This window comes from Pezoporus flaviventris, unplaced genomic scaffold (assembly GCF_033815535.1).
Source record: "Pezoporus flaviventris isolate CSIRO_AGI_PZ_B2104156 unplaced genomic scaffold, CSIRO_AGI_Pfla_v1 ptg000049l, whole genome shotgun sequence".
NCBI classification, from domain to species: Eukaryota; Metazoa; Chordata; class Aves; order Psittaciformes; family Psittacidae; genus Pezoporus; species Pezoporus flaviventris.
In genome coordinates this window covers 598,001-617,950 of record NW_026892597.1, presented here as the reverse complement: position 1 = coordinate 617,950, position 19,950 = coordinate 598,001, and the positions used below count along the sequence as shown (strand labels likewise).

The 19,950-nt window shown below is 46.8% G+C and overlaps 1 protein-coding gene across 1 annotated transcript in view; it reads left to right on the top strand.

Moving 5' to 3' along the window:
* ITIH5 (inter-alpha-trypsin inhibitor heavy chain 5) overlaps positions 1–19,950 on the top strand; it is a 47,861-nt gene that overhangs the window by 13,305 nt on the left and 14,606 nt on the right. Inside the window, exons 6-7 of the mRNA XM_061468580.1 lie at positions 6,174–6,343; positions 6,879–6,995. Coding sequence (XP_061324564.1) covers positions 6,174–6,343; positions 6,879–6,995 — 287 coding nt within the window. The remainder of the gene's footprint in view (positions 1–6,173; positions 6,344–6,878; positions 6,996–19,950) is intronic.

Genomic DNA, 19,950 nt, shown 5'->3' with positions numbered 1-19,950 from the left:
ATGGGGTTTAAAACTTTCCAGTGTCACTTGAGTTGTAGCAATCTGTTAAGGAAGTGGCCAGCAAAGGGTGTCAGACCTGATGCTGCCATGGTGGTGCCACAAATGAGAGAGGTCACGACTTGACTTAAAGCAATGACCGCTAAGGAGTCATTGGAAAATAGTTCTGCCTGACTGGTTTGAGCTTGAATATGCCATGAGAACTCTCTTCCTCGATTTCTGATGTCTACAGAGATGTTAATAATAACTCCCAGTTACTGATAACGTGAGATTTTGGTAAGCATTCATAAAACACCTGGAGAGTGGTGGGTGAAAAATGTATTGTGGCATCAAGTCACCAGTTAAATGGCATTCCGAGTAACATGCCCAAAGCATCACCAACCTGAAACCATTGCTGAAGATGGGATGTAGCTTCCCAAGTCATTTAAATACTTCTGATTCTGGCTGACCTCAATAAGGAACTCTATTCTTTTTTCTGAGTACAAGTCTGAGGATCCGGTGTAGAATAGGTAAAGTAAGTTGAAAATGAAGCATGTTTGGCTTTGGAGTCATCCGCATCTCTATATGATTAGCACAAGCAATAACTGATGTTCATCACTGAAATGCCAACTTGTGGCAACAAAAGCTGCTAGCAAACCTAATGAAAACATTTGTAACGATAGCTCAGATGACCAAAAGAGGGGGAATGGCTGATCTGCCTTTATTTTATGGACCAATCCTCTTACATTTGTGGTGCTTTCTACATGCTATCCATGCTCACCATGCAGGAAGCATAGTGGTAAAAAATCAGTTTCTCTGTTTAATGGTCATTCAGGATTTGCACTTTTGACTCCTGCCAAACTGCTAGTATCCGTTGTGATGAATAGAAGGGGTAAAACTTAAAGATCTATGGACAAAAGATGTCCCTTGATGAGAAAGAGTGAAGGACACTTTTCATTTATAAAACAGCGCAGAAATCACAGCGGTGGGAGCAGAAGCAGTAAAAGAGTCCAATTCTGCCTGTTTTTTGCTTTAGGGGCCCAAGATACAAAGACTGGACCTGGTTCCACAAACTTCCAGTGATTTATTAAAGTAAAGCTGTGCTTTGCTATAGATAGAGGCTCTTGGAAAGTCCTGCATATGTCATTGCTGGATAAGGAGCAGGGACAATGTGATGAGAGGTCTTGCCAGGATATTTCCTTTGTCAGTGATTCCTGTGCACACAGCTCCATCTGGGAGTTGTATTTTTCCCAAAGGAAGATATGAGGCATGTGAGTTTTGGAAAGCGATCTTTTGGCATGTGCAGGTGCTGTCTTGTGTCACATACAAACCCCAACACAGAGGTCAACGATCCTTCTCTGGTGACCTCAGAACGGAGACGGTTCCTGCATGACGTACCCCAGCATCCTGAGGGAGGACTGTTCTCATCCTTTCCCTCCAAGACAGTAGCGTGAGAGCTAGGCATGGACTTGGGCAAAGAGGCAATAGGCTGCTTGAGAATGACTGTTTCTTTTCAAAGTCATAGCTCTCAGAAGGGTTTTTATCTCTTATCAGAGATGTCTAGAAGTTTCTACGTTAGCAGAGGATGACCTTTGCGTCTGAGCTCTAATGCCGACTTCGCCAGTCTCTAAAATCATTTAGATATAACTGTTTATACAGTTTCATCTGGAAAAATGCTTTTTCCTGCTCTGTTTACTTCTTTAGCTGAATTTGATGGGCAGTTTGTCTAAAGGCCCTATTTACTACCTTGGAGTGAACACAGACCATCACAGATCCTTGCAACTCATCCATGCTCTGTACTCTGCAATATCTCACGGGTTTTCCTTTCTCAGTCACTTGTTTGAAAAGCACTGGGCCAACAAACAGAGGAGAGTAATTGTGATCCAGATATCAGTGGTGCCTGGGGGAAGACATAGTAACTGTGCTCAAACGTCTCGAAGAAAGGAGGAAAAGAATACTGTGCTTTCTGTGTCACTAACAGAAAGAACAAGTCAGGGGTTTATAATCTAGACAGAAAAACGTGACTTAAACATTCAAAATGTCAGACAGAGAAAAAGAGAAGCTCTGGAAAGGACTGGCAAGGGCAGGTATTGAGTTTCCATTACTGGAGGTCTGGAATGTCTGCTGATCATGACATAAAACCAAGTAGGATGGGCTTTGGTCAGGGAACATGGGATGAATTAGACGATAACCTGCATTCCAGGCCTGACTTCTATTATCCCAGGGTAAAAAATAGTTATTTTGGACCTTTTCTATCAGACCATTCTTCTGGTTTTAATCTCAGTCCTGGTGATGGGAGATGAGTGGCTATGAAGAAGATGGGAGAACTTCCCCCTCTATTTGTGCCACTGAGGCTGCGTGAGGCAGCCTTGGAAACCTCCTCTCCTCGCACTGCCTGTGTTACAGGGGATGACACTTCTCACCTCCAAAGAGTGTTTTGAGGAGTGATAGATGAATGCAATGGGATCCGCATGATCTCATCTACATTCCACAGTGTTTATAAAACTGGATACATGTGATTATGCCCATTTAATGAGTGGGGAAACTGAGGCACAGAGTGTCTACCTAACTTAGCTGATTTCAGATGCTCAGAGTCCACAGAAATGCTAGGGCTGGAACTCATGCTGGTGTGGTCATGCTCACCCATCAACGTACTTATGGCAGAGAAACAAGAAGTTAAGTCCAAACGCCACAGCCACAGATGTATTGGTGCAGTAGCTACAAGGAGAGAGCTTCTGTTTGCAGAGTGAGACTGACTTACACTAACCCTGATGTGATATAGCCGGGCAGCCTGACTGATGCTAATGCTTGCTTTTCAGCAGCTAAGGTGTAATGTGAAATCCTCAGATCAGAAAATATAAGTGAACTGTTTCTATGAATTCTGGGCTTTTCCCACACACTGTCAGTAAATAGAATTATGGAAGTGATAGAAGACAGATGGAAAATCCAGTGAGGCCAATACAAGCAAATCTGATGCACTGTGTATTAGAAACGTATTACGTCTGTTGATTCATCAGAACAAAGGGCACCTATAAGAGTAAAACCAAATGAAGATGGAGGTGAAATCTTATAAAGCTATTGATTTATGGCTTTTCTGTGCCAGGAGAAAGCTGAACTATACACAGATGATAGAAAAAACTGTTCAAGCTCTGGGTAATCATTTTATAGCCCCCCTTTAATATCCAACACTAGTGTCCTTAAGTGATTTCAATGAACTGGCTGGGACCCCTCACTCTGTTTCCATCAGGATGGGTGGATTGGAATTGGCATGGTCAGAGAAGCCATGATGCAGCATCAATTCTTGCCTGAAACTGAGTAATTTGGGAGTTGGAACGAGGTAATCCTAAGGTCCATTCCATCCCTAACCATTCTATGATGCTACGATTGTAATGTCTGTCAATCAGCTCCTTGGTCAAGGCTTTTGCTGGTGAGTTTGTGTAACATTCCAGGCCCTTTAACTGTATTCTATTTTATAGAAATCTGCCCTATAAGACAGCACTTCCCTGCCTCAGTAGGACAGTCTTGTGCCTTGTCTATTCAAATGCACTCACAGGACAGCTGTAAAAGTAAAGCCAAATCAACATGGAAGTCACATCCTACAGGGCTGTGGATTTATGACTCTTACTTTCATTCCTCTGCCTATAGGAGTCTCGACTGTACATAGCACTTGAGAGCAAACAGCTTTGGCTAATCATTCCATAAATCCCCAAGAACCATAGTCCCAGCATTTCTAAGGGCTTTGACCTGTGGGGAATCAGGTGAGACAGGTAACCACTCCACACTCCCATTTTCCTACTTGTTAAATGGACATAATCCTATGTATCCTATTTTGTAAATCACTGTGGGACGTGGATGTGAGGTGATGGTGTTCAATGCTGCATACAAATGTCACACTGCATTCTTCTAATGCTGCTCAAAGCACTTCACAGAGGTGAAGTGCCACTTACTGATACAGATACGGCGTTATAGGAACCCCTGGAGAGGAGCTTTCCAAGACTGCCTGCACCTTGTCATTGTGATCAGTATTGTTAATGGAGCATAACACATAGTTCAAGTTATTCTAAAGAGGATGTCTATGTCTGGCCAGATGTATCATACCCCAATCTCTGCTGTCACGCTTGACCAGGTCTCCATTGAGTGCAATGAGCCTAAAAACTAAGTTCAGACATAGGTACTTGCATTGTGAATGGCTAAACTGGAACTGAATCTCACCCTCTTTTCTTTTCCCTGCCATAGCACAGGCTCCTTGGGCCATCTTTGGCAAGGACTTGAGACTCCCCACACAGTGCTATTGAGCAGCTCATTCCCATCGATTATAATCAGCACATGAGCAGATACAATAGAACTTCTGTGCTTCAGGGGAATTTTGGGATAATCACTGTGAGACTTGAAGCACCCAAGAAGAACATCAGTTGAGAATCTATTCTTTTGTTTTCAGTAGCCACTTAGGATAAGGGGGAAAGCTCTCTAAACCTGGGGAGGTTCAAAGACAAACCTGACCTTTGGTCAGTCTCATGTACGGGTATTTATGTCTTTGTGTGTAGTTCAGAGGGAATGAACAGCTGGCACACAAAGAGAGGGTAAGCTGAGATTTTGGCCACAGAGAGAGACGAGGAATTTCCATATCCCTCAACTTTAGAAAATGATCACAGCTAAAAGGACAGGGTTCCTTCAGCGGGACTCAGACCTAAATTACTGCCTTTTGCTGCGGTAGCCTTTGAAAGGCACATCTCTCTTCACTGATTCAGGAAGTGCTCTCAGAGATTAGGGTGAGTTACATCTCAGGGCTGCAGTTTGCATGGCTGCATTAGCAACTGTTGGATTTGTCTCAACCAGTGAGACTGAAATTGCAGTGACTATCCTGATAGCTTTTTTCTGAGCATAAAGGCAGCTGAGATGACTTGTTCAGATGCAGACATTCACATCAGCTGCTTGTCAGATCCAGCAAACAATTAATCACATCAGTCCTACCTCACATGCCTGTAGTACATCTGAACAAGCCACCTCAAGAACTCTTTATAATCGACAGAGAGAAGTCTGCAGTATGATTCATCTAATCCTAAAAGAAATATTTAAACAGGCCCAATGAGTCAGGCTTACATTGACTGGCAGCATCTCAGGTATAGGATCCACATTCTAGATGCCTGGAGTTGACTGGAGTATGTACCACGCACGTGTCAGAAGCTGTGTGTTTATCAGTTACAGAAAGCAATTCACAGTCCCACAGAGTATCTGGTCTTTGAGTTTAGTGACCTCCAAACAGGAGTGAGCACATGAATTTTGCCTAAATATTCATGTTCTTGATAGCACTGCAATGTTGGTTTCAGTTTAGGCTTAGAGGAGAGGGGTTATTAAGATCTTCTTCTTTCACTGGTGAGCTGAATCACAGAATGGTTTGGGTTGGAAGGGACCTTAAGATCATCCAGTTTCAGTCCCTTGCCATGGGCAGGGATGCCTCACAATAAACCATGTCACCCAGTCTGGCCTTGCACACTGCCAGGGATGGAGTGCTTACCACTTCTCTGGGCACCCTCTGCCAGTGCCTCAGCACCCTCACAGTAAAGAACTTCTTCCTTATATCTAACCTGGACTTCCCCTGTTTCAGTTTGAACCCATCACCTCTTGTCCTGTCACCACAGGCCCTGATGAAGAGTCCCTTTCCAGCATCTTGTAGGCCTTCTCCAGATACTGGAAGGCTGCTATGAGATCACTGTCTTTAACAGAATCATGGAGTAGTTAGGGTTGGAAAGGACCTTAAGATCATCCAGTTCCAACCCCCCTGCCATGGGCAGGGACACCTCACACTAAACCATGGCACCCAAGGCTCTGTCCAACCTCGCCTTGAGCACTGCCAGGGATGGAGCATTCCCAACCTTCCTGGGCAACCCATTCCAGTGCCTCACCACCCTCACAGGAAAGAATTTCCTCCTTATATCCAATCTAAACTTCCCCTGTTTGAGTTTGAACCCATTACCCCTTGTCCTATCACTGCAGTCTCTAATGAAGAGTCCATCCCCATCATCCCTATAGGCCCCCTTCAGATACCAGAAGGCTTCTCTGAGGTCTCCATGCAATCTTTAACCTCAGTACGTAACTATGCTTGTTGACCTGACTCCATGGTAATTCCATGTGTGTTTTACTTAGACATCCGTAGGACAACGGGAACACCTTGCAATATTGTGATTTTATCTCCACAGGTGATGTTTCTCCTCCTCCTTCTACTGTAATTGGACATACGAAAACCTTGGCTAAAGTGACATTCAATCCCAGTGTTGTTGAGCAAACCAGGATCGCCCGAAATGGCATTTTGGGAGACTTCATCATTAGATACGATGTCAACAGGGAGCTGAGTGTTGGGGACGTTCAGGTACTGCACACATGATGCATTTTTCCTGTTTGATTACCTATACCTGAGGAGGTTCAATCACCTTCCAAATGTCCTAGAAAATGTTTCCCATTGCTTCTCCATCTGCAAGAACTATCCAAACTAAACCAGTCAGTTGGCATCCACAAGATGGACTTAGAAGCCAGAGCCACCTACTTCATTGGGGTTTTTCTTGTATCTGCTTTTAAGTTTATCAATATACTGGCTGTATACATCTGGATACAAGGCCAGCTCCTCAGATGCATGTTGCAGTTCTGATCGCTGGGTACATACATTATAACCTTACTACATCTGGGAAGAAACCCCAGTGTCCACCATGGAAGAAGATGTGGAGAGCTCCAGTAGGCTCCCCAGTATGGATAAGCAGGAGATCAGAGGTACCAAGGAGCACTAATATTCACCAGTGTAGACACAGACACTGAAAGCAGGATCAGGTGTGCCCAACCAAATATCTCATAATGATGTGTGTGGAACACTGCATCTACCTTCCTTTCCTGACTTCCTTGCTCTTCCACAGATTCTTAATGGGTATTTCGTGCACTACTTCGCCCCCACAGATCTTCCTCCATTGCCCAAGAACGTTGTATTTGTGCTTGACAGCAGTGCTTCCATGGTGGGAACGAAACTGAAACAGGTGAGGTCCTTGCCTTTACTATAGACTGGTTGGCTGTGAGGATGCAGAGCTTGTTTCAGGCTTTATCTCACCAGGTGGGTTCTTCTGTAGAAGGTTTGCTATGTCTGAGGTGAGAGGAGGCTCTGAAGACACCTCAAGGTGAGATGATTTACCTGCAATGAGAAATTACCACGTTAGCAGGAATGGGATGGGAGCATAAAGTGCAAAGGACCTCGTCACTTGATGCAGTCAAAACTGAGCTAGGACGCAGCAGGTAGGATTGTCCTGGGCAGTTCTGTTCTGAGTGGTTTGAAGAGAGGCAAATTAGGGGAGAATTCCCAGCAAAGTCCATTCAGCAAACCACTGTATTGAGCTTAACAGCAGAGAGAAGATACTGCTGTCTCTAAATTACCTTGGCAAACCCCTTAGCTATGTGTAACTCAACGGTTTCTGTGGAAAGAAAGGTCAGGTTTTCCTATTTGAGAATCTGAGCACAACTCTCAGGGCACAGATCTTAACCTGAGCCAACATACACCATCACCGGCTCTTAAAAGTGAACTTTGACACGGAGGGTTCAGGCTGGTGCCTAAACATTTTTACTTCTTCATTTCCATGAGCTGAATAGATGGAAACTATCCCCAGTTTAAGAGCCAAATAGTTGGCTTGGAAAGGCAAACATTCCAAGTATATTCCCTGGGGAATATTTCAAGTGTATTCCCTGGGAAATATCCTCTTTCTCTCAGCACAGTATTATTGGCCTAAACTAGAAGCAGAGATGAGTTAAGACTTCGTTCCTGTTCTTAATGATGTGACAGCCCTATCTCAGACCTGCACTCATACTGGAGTGTAAAGGTAAGCCCAGTTTCCATCTCAAGTATCTGTGTAGAGAAGGAAGTCCTGGTAGGGTTAGTATTTTTCCTTCATTTGAAGACTTGCCCTGCAGGCATCTGATAAGGAGAAGTTAGCTGGCTTCTCTCTGTTGGATGGCCACATCTTTGCCTTCTACTTTCTCACCATGAGCTAATGACAGTGGGAGGTGAGACTCTCCACACAGGTTGACACCAATATGAGGCAGTTCAGCTTGTGTGGGTGGGTGATGTTGGAATTGTACTAGAATGAGTGAAGGCCAATGGCTTGCACTTGTGGCTTGGCTGCTTAAGGAGCTCTCTTTAGCTCTGTTTAGAGCTCCTTGTTTGCCTGCCTGGAACGTGGTGATGTTTCTGGCATGTGTGGTTATTTGAGAGACTTACGTTCTTTCTATGGCCACCTATGACAAACACAGACCATGGCCACTCTCTGACAGTTCTCTGACAGTATACATGCCTTTCTCTCTGCTAAAAATGCTACTCATTGCTTTCAGTGGTGAGCAGAAATCTTAATTTAGAAGCTGTGTCCCCTGTTAAATCAAGTTATCCCCACTGTGAGCTAAAATCGAGTGTGTTTTATGGCTCCTCATATTATTCTTCCCAGTGACTGGAGCAGCAAACAGAGCTGGTAACAAGCTGTTCTGATGAGGTCCTGAATGAAGATGCCTCTGAATCTTGACAAATTCCAGTGGACAGAGCCTGGCTCTTGGCTTTCTGTTATACTTCTGCTCAAAAACACCTGCAGAACTGAATTGTAGAATCACAGAATGGTTTGGGTTGGCAAGGACCTTAAGACCATCCAGTTCCAACCCCCTGCCATGGTCAGGGACACCTCGCACTAGACCATGTCACCCAAGCCTCCGTCCAACCTGAACACTCCCAGGGATGGAGCATTCAAATGCACCCAGTCTGCATGCTGAAAGCAGGCAGTGAGCAATACAGCATTGAAAGACTCCAAAGAGGTAGTGTAAGCTCTGCAAGTAGTGCCTTGGGCCAGCAGATTAACCCTGTACTATGAAACCTTTTATTCTCCTCCTGAGCGTATTAGTGTCTCTTTTTCATACACTTAACTAGAAACAACGTGGTCATTAACACTTGAAGCTCTACTTCATAGCCTAGCCAGCTCCTGCTGCTAACCATACATGAATCTCAGGCTGATAAGCTACAAATGGGTGTCTCTTCAGCCTGAAGCAAGAGGAGTGTCTAGCCAGAACCTTTGTTGAGGCTGTACCCAACTTTTTGCCTGTTATCTCAGTGTACTCTTTGTCTGGAGAACCACTGGTAGGTTATAGAGGAATGCCATGCGCAAGAAGCACTTATCCTCCCCTGATTTCAACGGCTCCAAAAAATAGGACCACAGGGAATTCTGACTACAACAGGTTAGCCAAGGACAGATCAAAATGTAGGACTGGCTGAATAACGCGCCTCTTTCGGCACACTAAGGAAGTGCGATCAGTTACAGCCGTGGCCCATGTCTGCTCAGTGGCCTTTTTACCCAGTTGTTGTTCATTAGATTGCAGGCACATCCCCTGTTGGCAGGGTACATCTGAGCAGAGGACATGCCTCCCTTTTTCTTGTCTCTTGGACTCTTGCAGCTGCGGTGATCTATAGTGTTGTGGAGAGAGCTGGGAATTCCCATGTGACTGTCTTTCCTCATTTCTCCCTAATGAGTCACATGCAAGATCAGCTAAAAATACGGTCAGCACTTGCAGAGGGTGCTTTTGCAGGTCAGCTGCAGTAACTGTGGCAAAGGACAGTTTTTAGGGTTGTATAAGCAAGGATCAAAGGTCAGCTTTGCACCCTCTGCTACAGTGACTGGAAGGGATTTGTACTCTACAGCTACCTGACTTACTGAAGTTAACGGCAAAGTGACGCAAATGGGCTCAGGATTTCATGCATCCTGCAGTTTCCACAAGCTAATTGTGAGTCATTTGTCCTTTCCTCTCCCAAGGTTTTCCTTTCCCTACAGGAATTTCTATATGTTTGTGCCATCCCTTTTTCCTAAGATACCTCAGCCTTTGAAGCAACAAGATGCCCAAACCCAGCTGCACACACAGATAATGAGACTGATGGATCAGCTTAAATCGAATCATTGAGACCCTTGCAACATTCCCTTCACATCAGTGAGACACATATTGGCTCTGGGGGGAAAAATCAGCTAATGTCCATATTCCTCCTGCAATTTTCACATCCTCTGAACATGGGGCACGTCAAGCAGACTCTCACGTGTTTCAACAATCCACCTCCACTGAGCATCTGCCACAGGGAGCTAAAGTCCAGGAAGAGAAGGCTCTTGAGCATGATGATAAAGTTCTTCATGTATTCAAGACCTTACATGTCATTACCGCTGCCCCAGTGGCAAGCAGAATACTGGCTTTGTCCTCTTGAGCTTTGTTCCTTCATTTGCAAAGAGACAATAAGCTCTGTGAGGAGTTGTTGTTTCTAATAGGGGTCACAAGAGCCTGGAGAACAGGTTGCATCTGCAAGGTTTACTGGGAAGCGAACTGATTTGCCCTTCGAGCAGTCTGACTGCTGATTTTTATGGCACTTTTGGCCAGAGAGAGGGGGACGCAGCAGTTTTACACTGGTATAACTAGGAGAAAAAGGGGCCAGTAACAGCTTTACCACCTTGTGATTACCATTCTTACCCCCAGCTTCACTAAACCTGGAGAAAAGGACCTTTCAGTGATACAAAGCAGGCATGTTCCAAGCTATGAATGTGTCCACAAGAGGATGGGTTTGCAGATACTCTGCAGACTGCAGTGAAATGTAGCTGTTTCAACCACGTACCCGTTTCACCTTACCTTTCCCACAGGAGATAAATGCCCACACACTCAGTTAAAAGTTGGCTACGCCACAAGCCTGGCAACTTGTCAATGGTTGTGTGCCAGACTGGAATTTTCTTGGAGGTTAATTGATTTAGGAGGAGCTCGACTGAAACTGGGACCTGCTGTGTATTTGCAAGGGCTTCAGGTTATTTGCCTGCATCCACGCATAGGACACTGCTGGTAGCCTTGGTCTGTGACCCACACGGCCTGAGCCCTTCTGAGGGCTGCAGTCCCTCACACATCCCTAAACCTCTGTGCCTCTCAGCACACAGACTCCCTCTGAGTAGTGGCAAGGTATTGAGAGATCAGACAAGCACCTGAGCCCTTGATGTTCTCACTCCAAACTCCACTGCTTTCTGCTGGTTGCCTCAGAGCTGGCTGCGTGCCTGTGAGTATTAGTTCAAATAGTGGCTGCTGCCCAGGAGAACCACCTTAAATCACCAGGGGGCCTTGGGAAAAGCATCAGTTCTAATTGCAGCCTTTAATGAGTTTAAAGCTGCTGTGAAGAGGAAAGATTTGTCAGCTTTTCCTTTTCAATTGGAACCCTACAACCTGAGCCCATGTCTCCAGCACGGAGAACGTCATGCAGCTGCCTCCTACTTGGCAATACACAACAGCAGTGTCATCTCAGTCCTCTCTGTCGATGTGAATGTGGAACTACAGCAGTAAATAAGGTGTCACATCCACATGGACTTTAATTACCCAGCTTCCAAGAAAGATGCAAGTACTTGTCACGCAGCAAAATAATCTGCTTCCACCTAACACTAGAACTTAGAGATAATGACAGGGTCATACGGGGAAACAAGCAACCTTCAGAGCAAGACACCCTCAGATACTCATGACAGGGAGCATCAGCTTCTGGCCTTGGGACTAACAGCCAGCACGTCCAGAGCTGATTTGCTCCATGTTGAGCAGTAGAAGTAGAGACAGCATCTCCCAGGGAGACCCCAACCCACCAATAAATGGCAAGTCCCTTAATGTGGCTCATAATCAACAGGATGCAAAGGCAAGTGCAGAGTTTGGCACGGAAACGAAGGCTTGAACTGAAACCCCGTGAGAGTTTGCCCAGAGGTTTCAATTGACCCCTTGCTGAATTCACCAAAAGGATGAACTAAAAACAAGTGCTGCTGAAGACACAGCCCAGCAACCACCAGAGAAGTCCATAGTGAAAAGGAAGCGACTAAATCAAGCTGGGAAGTTAGTGCACAGATCAGGGCCATTAAGTTCTACGACCAGGCATAGCTATGGCAGAACTAGAGACAGCTACAGCATAACACTTGGTCTGAAACTCAAACTAGGACTGAACCCAGGCTGGACCTTAAACTGCATGACTGTGGGTGGAGGCCCCAGGTGGGGCTGGTCAGAGCCATTAAACCCTATTAGCATGCTCAAGGCCCCGGCATACACATACAAGTTTCTGAAGCTGTAGGTCTGGGTTTCTTTGGTAGTCCTTTCCAACCTGGGACTGTGGTTTTCCCGTTGCTGGAGCAATACCTGGAAGCCAGCTGTGGCTTCTGTTTGTGTTCTCATCGTGGATGTGGTACGTGAACTTAGGTAGGTTACGTTGTCTGTGCTTGTATCCTTGCAGAGACTCGTCTGTTTGACTGGCAAACCCAGGTTTTAGCTGGATTTATGGCTGCGTAAGATCCCTGAACTCTAAAAGATACCTCATCTTTGCTGAGATTTAAGCTGTTAGTCTAGCATTGCTTCTACCAACACAGCAAATACCCCTTCACCCTAATACAGGGTGTGCACTACTCATTGCTCACCTGGGACAGTCTGTTTTGAACTGTGAGGAGCAGTTGAAGCTCAGAAGTGCTTGTGGGAGCTTGCTGGAGGGAGATCTTCCATGTTGTGTTACTGTATGAAGTCATTAAAGAGGCAGCTCTGACGCTGGGATCCACATGGTGTAACCTGAGGTCCCTTAGGAATGAGGGGTATTGTACTACCTGTGTCATGAAGCTTTTGCTTGGATAGTTACCCCTGATGTAGTGACCTCACTGTCTCCCAAACATCTGCTCTCCTTGCTGAAGAGCTTTGGGCAAAGACTTGGCCTGTGTTTGTATCTGAGGCACTGGTTTGGGATGGAAGTGGGCAAGGGAAGGGCTATAGGTAGGGGTCTGCAGGAGGGAGTGGGGATGCTGGAGATGCTGAGGGGATTTCCCATTTGGAAATGGGGAAATTGGAGGGGGCAAGGGTGTTGGAGGACTGTGGAGGTCCTGCGGCAGACTCAAGTGAGAAAACAGCAACGGCAAGGTGCTGTTTTCTGAAGGAAAACTTGGTGCTTTTGCATTGCTTCATGCTAACCCTGAGCAGAAGTGCTCCAACCAACCACTGCCACCACCCTTCACTCACTGGAGGGATGAAAATGGGGAAGTTGCATCTAAAAGTAAGAGGTATCCCAGGTCAGTGGGAGGAGGTGGGTGAAGAGTCGGTGTCTGCAGAGCAGTGTCAGATGCTTCATCTCTTTGGAAGCATCCTCCCTGAGCTGGAATGGCACAATCTCTCCTTGGTGTAACAGTACAGATCTGCTGTCCATGCAGAGGGAACTGCTCTCCGTGAAGGAGCAGTGCAACTCCAGCAGGCTACACACACAGGCAGGATATTCTAAGGCCTTAGAAAGCTTCAAACCTGGCAGGCTTCTGCCTGACGCACCCACTCAGAGAGTGGCTCCATGATGAAGAATGGAGGCTAAGTGAACAGCACCGTGACCTGTGTCTCAGCCCAACTCCTGCTGCAGAGCGTAGCAGCTAATGATTCCTGGCATCGAGGGGATGTGCTGTGTTCAGCCTCCTGGGGCACGTCAGCTCTTCCCAGCACGGTGTCTGTGGCTGCTCTGTGTGGCAGAGAATGAAAGTCCCGAGTTGTTGGAACAGTTTGTTCATGCGCTGAGGCTACCTCCATCCTCTGCGGATGGGCAGAGCGAGGGATGTCAGACGCTGCATTGAGGCCATGGGGCACTTTTCCCTTGGGGTTGACCTTTTCCCTGCCAGCTCCATGGAAATTGTTTGTCATGCTGGCAGGGTGGGGGTTTGAGTGTTCAGCTGGTTTATTATGGGACGGGATCCCACTTCAATGAGCTAAGCACAAGACAAGAATGTGGCCTTCATCCACTGCTGTATCAATCTGGCTGTCTGCCTGTTGTTTCCAGCGGGGTTATTTCAGTATGGCACAGTGGGGCAGCAGTTAAGCTTTTCCCTTTAACTTACTGTATTGAGATGTTTACTGTTCCCACTGTAATCCATACTGCACTGTTGATAGAGACTCAAAGTACTGATGCTTGGTGCTGGTAAGAACTTGCCTCCTAAAAGCTTTGTGTAGGCATTTATTTTTACCCTCAATGCTGCAGTGAGGTTGCAAAGACTGAGCATCTACTGTGCCCTCTGGGCACATGAAACTCCAGTTCCTCACAGATCAGATCATCTTAGGGTTGGTTTCTTGTGTTTATTCTCACCATGCTGTTGGGTGCTAGAGGAGTGAGTTACCCCAACTGATAGCTAAACTTGTCCACGGCCTTGAAGACAGTTGAATTTTCTGAGCAGCAATCGAGTCCTTAAATGCCCTAGACAAATGTGGAGCTAAGTGTTTTATTCAGTGTTAAGTGGAAAATCTGTTTCAGAAAAGGCAATAGAAACAGTTGCTCTAAATGATGGAGTATTTCCTTTGCTGGGAAACCACAAAGCAGCTTCCCCTAAGGCCATATAGGAAGTCAGCAATGCTGTACAGCAAAGGATCGATTGCATTCAGGCAGGAGAGACTGGAGCATGAACTGAAGACAGCCCTTCACTGTCCAGAGCTCCACAACCAAACTCCCCCCCACCACAGGCCAGTGTCAGTGTAAAACAAAATGCTTGTTGTCCGAATTGTGCCTTGGTTACACGGTCAGTGTCTGCCAGAGGGAAAGCACAAAGATACATTGACTGGGAGAGGGTTGGGTGCAGCCGCTGGACTGCAGCTCGGGGATGCTCTCTGCAGAGGAATAAAGGGCAGATTGTTGTCCCCAGGGGGAATGAAGGGGGTGGGGGAAGGTAAAAACCCCAAGGACACACCTCTGGGTTAAACCCCATTCCAGGTACAAGAGTCCCCGCCGCTGGCATTGGTGTGTGATTGCATTACATGGGCAGAAGCTGGGACACAGAGAAAAGCAAAGCTCAAGATGTGGCTTCAGACCTCAGCAGGAATGAGACTATAGCTGCAGAGACCCACTGTGCCCACAGAACAGGACTCAGCATGAACTGAAAGTCTTTCAGTATTAGGCTTGCAGAGAGGATGTGGGCCTCGGATGAAGTGCTCCCAGGCAATGGAAAATGTGACTACGTGGGCTTGGGACATGCATTATAATGAGGAGCTTGAATTCTCCCCTTGCTTCGTAGCAGGGGCAATGTCTGGCAATGCCACAGCATCCAGCAACCGCACAATGTCTCCCTTTGAACTGCGCAGCTTTCGAGGTAGCCAAGCTTCACCCTCACCCTGCTCCTCAAACAAACAAAGGACTGTGAGAGAAATGTCACCGGGACTCGGGTTCCTCCCAAAGGTGCCCAGATGGTCTGACATCATCCCAGATGTCTCTGGGGCAGCTCTTTGACCCAAGGAAGGGCTCTCCCATGGGAGCGAGTCTCTTCCCATGCTCCAGCAGGGTTTAAGCAAAGTGAGGTCCGTCAGAGCCAGCCCCAAGGGCGAGGTACAGAGGAACTGCAGTGGAGCTGAGGGAGTTCTCTTCCTGCCGTGGCTGGGGGTCCTGCAGCCTTGAATCACCTTGCCTGTGATGCAGGGCCCTTCAAACAAGAGCCAGAAGAGCAGCAGTTGCATTGCATGCGCAGGCATGGTGTGGAGGTGGTGCTGGGAGCTGGCTTGGCTCTGTCCTTAGGGCTTGAGAAGGCGCTGCTTGCACATGGGTCATTTAGAAAGTGTGAGCCATTCATTCTTCAGCTGCTCGGCACATAAACTGTGATCAGTCCTTGGCAGCCATGGCCACCCCTCCTGTCCCCAGCCGTAGACCATGATTGTTCTGCTCCAGGTTTGGGGAATGGTATTTTGTAGCCCTGGACGTGGCTGTCCCAAGCATTCCGATTCCTGCTGTGCTGACAGCTCATTCACCAGCACAGCTTCTCAATTCAAATGCATTGAAGGGGAATTCAGTCTCTACCTCTCAGCTCAATTTCACCCATGCTAATTTGAGGGGAAACAGAGGAAGCTTCCTCCACTGAGTTATCCGACGTTAAATCCTCATTTAGAACTTGCCTCTGATGGCTACAAACCATTCCCGGCCAGCAAAAATTGATGTTTCTCCCAGCTGTATGGCTGCTTCCTGCCCCTTTCCCCTTTAATCCTTTTTCCACCTTCCATGCAGGAATGCATTTATCCACGCAAACACGTTGGAAGTGTTTTACCTGGCACAGCAACGGCACTGGATGCTTAAACTGATTCTCCTCGGTGCGAGTGGGTTAAATCTGTGCCCAGCTGACCCCCAACGTGAACCGGAGTCATGCACAGCGGAGGAGGAACAACGTGGCCTTACCAGGGAAGAAGTGGTTAATGCTCTGCATGGCAGGAAAGTGCCTTTGGCCCCAGTTCCAATGCGGTGACTCACTGGGGCCAGGCGGGAGTGGAAGTTGCAAAGACCCCATCGGCAGCAGCAGCTTGGGAATCCTATGGCAGCCTCAGCCCTTGGCTTCTCGGGGCCAGGAGAACTTCCAGCTGTGGCCATACAAGGCCAAGAATGAGAAACCTGCTGTCCTGTCCTGACTGGAGCTGCTGCCAGGCACTCTCTGCACGAAGAGCTTTGCAGATCCTTGCCTGGGGGCTGACGGAGACTGGAGGAGCCCTGGGTCATAACCGTGCACACAGGGATTTCAAGCAGTGCCCTCTTACCAAGATATTCTCCTTATTTGAAGTCACTTGTGCCTGCCAACTCCTGAATCACATCCAGCCCTCGGGGGAAGCCACATCCCTCTCTCACAACCCATTTATGCCTGAGGAATAGTGGCAGCAGAGTGCGTTGCCACCTTTTGTGGACTCTGAAGTCTTTAGTATAAACCTGAGGGTCTTTATGGGTTCAGAGGAGAGATGGAAGCGCGCAAGATGAGCCAGGCAATTCTGAGCACTTTGGGAGAGATGGAGACCCAGTTCAGTTCCTTTTGGCTCCAGTAAGCACTGTAGTGCTCAGGATTGGGCAGTATTAGGTCCTGAGGTGAGTCCCACCGCCTCTATAGCTGAGCTACTCAGCCTCTCAGAGGCAGTGCTGGGAGACAGGCACGTCCAGGCAATGACTCAGCTCATCCTAAACCCCATCCAAAACAGATGGGATGGATTACTCTCTGGAGGTGTCTTCCCCTGCCGAGGGAGGAATTAGATGCAATGCCCAGCTTTCTGATGGCTGAGTTGGGAAAGCTGAATCCCACCCTTTATTTTTACTGGGGATGAGGTAAAAGCTACAGTAGAGTGAACCACATGGCCTCCCTCATTCTGTTTGCTTTGGAGCAAAACCACATACATATACACACTTGCACGTACGTTTGTGTGTCTATAACATAAATTCAAAGGGCGTTTTTATTGAAGTTCAGAGGCAAGCACATGACGGGGATGCTAGAATCCAGGCTGTCTGTGTGTGAGTATTAGAATACGATGGAACCTTTTCCTGGGAAAAACTGACTCAAACTCCATGGAAACAACTGAACTGTGACCAAAGAGACAACCAAAGAACCCTGTATAAGGGAGTGGAGAAGTGCTGCACCTTCTGCTTCAGTTCCCTCCTGAGCCCTTGTGCTGTTCCAGCTTGGATAGTGTGTACACCAAACTGCATTGTTTCGCCTTTTCTTTTCCCTTTCTTTTGGCTAAACACAGGCAAGAAGGTCAAAAGGGATTTCTGAGCACCCTGGAGGCGAGATGCAACAAGGCCAAAAGCAGGATGAGCTCTCCTCTTGCCTTGTTCTCAGAAACAACAGAGCTGTTTGGGCCCAGTCAATCCCTCTGAGGAAAGTGCGGTTTGACAGAGCTGCAGCAGCCTTAGAAGAGTTCTTTTTGTAATGGGGAAGGTCAAATGATGTTAATTGTAATCAGAGCTGTAATACGGATAATGGGATCTGGGGAGTTTCCCTCCAGATCACTGCTTCCAGGCACCTTTGCTTCTCTTCCTTCTCTTCCACACTGGGAGCTGTTGTTTCTTGTTTTAACATCCCGCCCCAAATCTCCTTCAGCAGAGGTTGGCATGAAGGCCTGATCACACTCACATAGCACAGAAGCTTCATGTTCACTTTCTGCTTACTTTGAACCCGTTTTTGAGGGACAAACGCGTGGGCCACTCTTGTTGTCCTGGAATGAACCCAGGAGTCCTTTTCCCCATCCACCGTGTGATTGCTGCTTCGCCCTTGTGTGTGCACAAGAGAGGTGGTTTGGCCTACGGGATAGCTGGAAACTCCAGGCTTTGGAAAGCTCCCATTCGTGGCTTTGACACCATCACTGAAGTAGCCTCTGCCTTGATTTCCCCTTCTGTAAAATGGGACTGAATTTGCTGTTTGAGGGCCCTCTGAAGGGTGATGTCATGTGTTATGTGATGTACTCTTACAATACGAAGGCTATTGTAAAAGAGGAAATGACGGGACACAAACCCTTCCCTTCTTTCTTCAAAGAACTGCTCTTCGGCTCATCTTGGCAAGTTCTCTTTGGACTCTTTGACTGGGGAGACAGCCCTTATGTTTGGGGCAGGCATTAATCTTCTTGAAGGTTTGTTTTGTGCACAGCTGGCAACTAAGCCCCACATCGTCGTGATGTGAACCTAGTGGGGTTCTCCCCTCCTCTTTGAAAGAGATTCTTCCACCAGCATTTGGTTTCGTATTCTTAGCTGTGCAACACCCATAAAATGCATGGTGGTGAGACATGGAGTAATGTTGTAGCTAAGCAAATGGAGGGATGAGTCCTGAAATCCCTACGGAGGGAAATGGTTTATACAGAGGACAGAAACAGACAGGGAGGGACTCCAGAACTGGCTCCGAAATGTTTGAAGCTATGGGAAACGTTCCACTTCACTTCAGATGGACTGGAAGCTAAGTCACCAGCTGGGAGGATGAGAGATTCCACTGCGGTGGGTAATGTGTTTGCAGTTGCAGCATTGCATCATCAGCTTCAACGCAGAATTCCAGAGGAATATTGATGACACAGCTTGAGCAGCCCTTTGAGCTCCTTTCCCGACTGTCTTTACATAGCAACATCAGGCCTAGGAGTATGTGACTTCCAGCACTGCTGATTGCCTTTTGTGTTTTCTCTGGACAAGCCCTTCACGTATTTCCCTCATCGGCCTGAGAGAAACCTTTAAATGCTGCTGAATCCACCATATTATTTCCTTGGAATTTGAAAGGCTTAATGGTGGCCAAGAAGGGGCAGAGCCCATAAGCCGCTGATCCCTCCACTTACAGGTATTGCCTTATATTCCTCCCATGAATTTTGTGTCCAAATACAGGGATAGAGGCTGCTTTGGGGCATCTTCTTTCGTCTGGTCTTGCTGAGCTGAAGTTTGTCTTCATGTGAACACAGCTGCAAATCAGAGTTGGTCCCTCTGGGGAGAGCTGGACACATCTTCATTCTTCCTGTTGGCTTATCCTCAGCAGCCTGTCTTTCCCATCACCCAGGAAGCTTCACCTCTCACTATGAACTGGTCTTGCTATCAGCTTTCCTCACTCTGCCTATATTTATATAGGATGATAAACAGCGAGCAATATAATGTTGATGAAAACCAAGATGCCTGGGACAAAAGTGACTAGCAGGTAGAATTGCAATGACTAGTCAGGGCTTGTTTTCTTGGTTTTATATCTTAGTAATTCTTATTTATTCTAATTAATAGCTTAAACATTTGTTAATTGCTGGAACTATTCATTGGAGTATGTATATACCAGTTGGTATCCTAATTGTGAACAGAGCATTTGCATCCTTGGCATAATTAGAGGTATTTCAACTTGTAAGTACCCTTTTTAACTATATATCACTTAAAGCTTCCTGCAAGTCTAGAGGGAAGAACAACTCCATGAGGTTTTTGGTATTAGAAAACATTATTCAGTATCCCTTAGTTCAGGGCATGGGAGTCTTGGGATCTTTTATCCTAATTGCCATACACGATTTTTAAGCTATGCAAGATCTTTTGGACAAGAGTTGTTCTTGTGTCTTATATTTGCATCACATCTGGCATCACAGAGATGAGGCCTTGATAATGGGGAAGGACATCCCAGTTTTCTTCATGAGCCAAACTGGCACTGTAGAAATATTTGTAAGATCAGTAAATGTCCTAAGAGT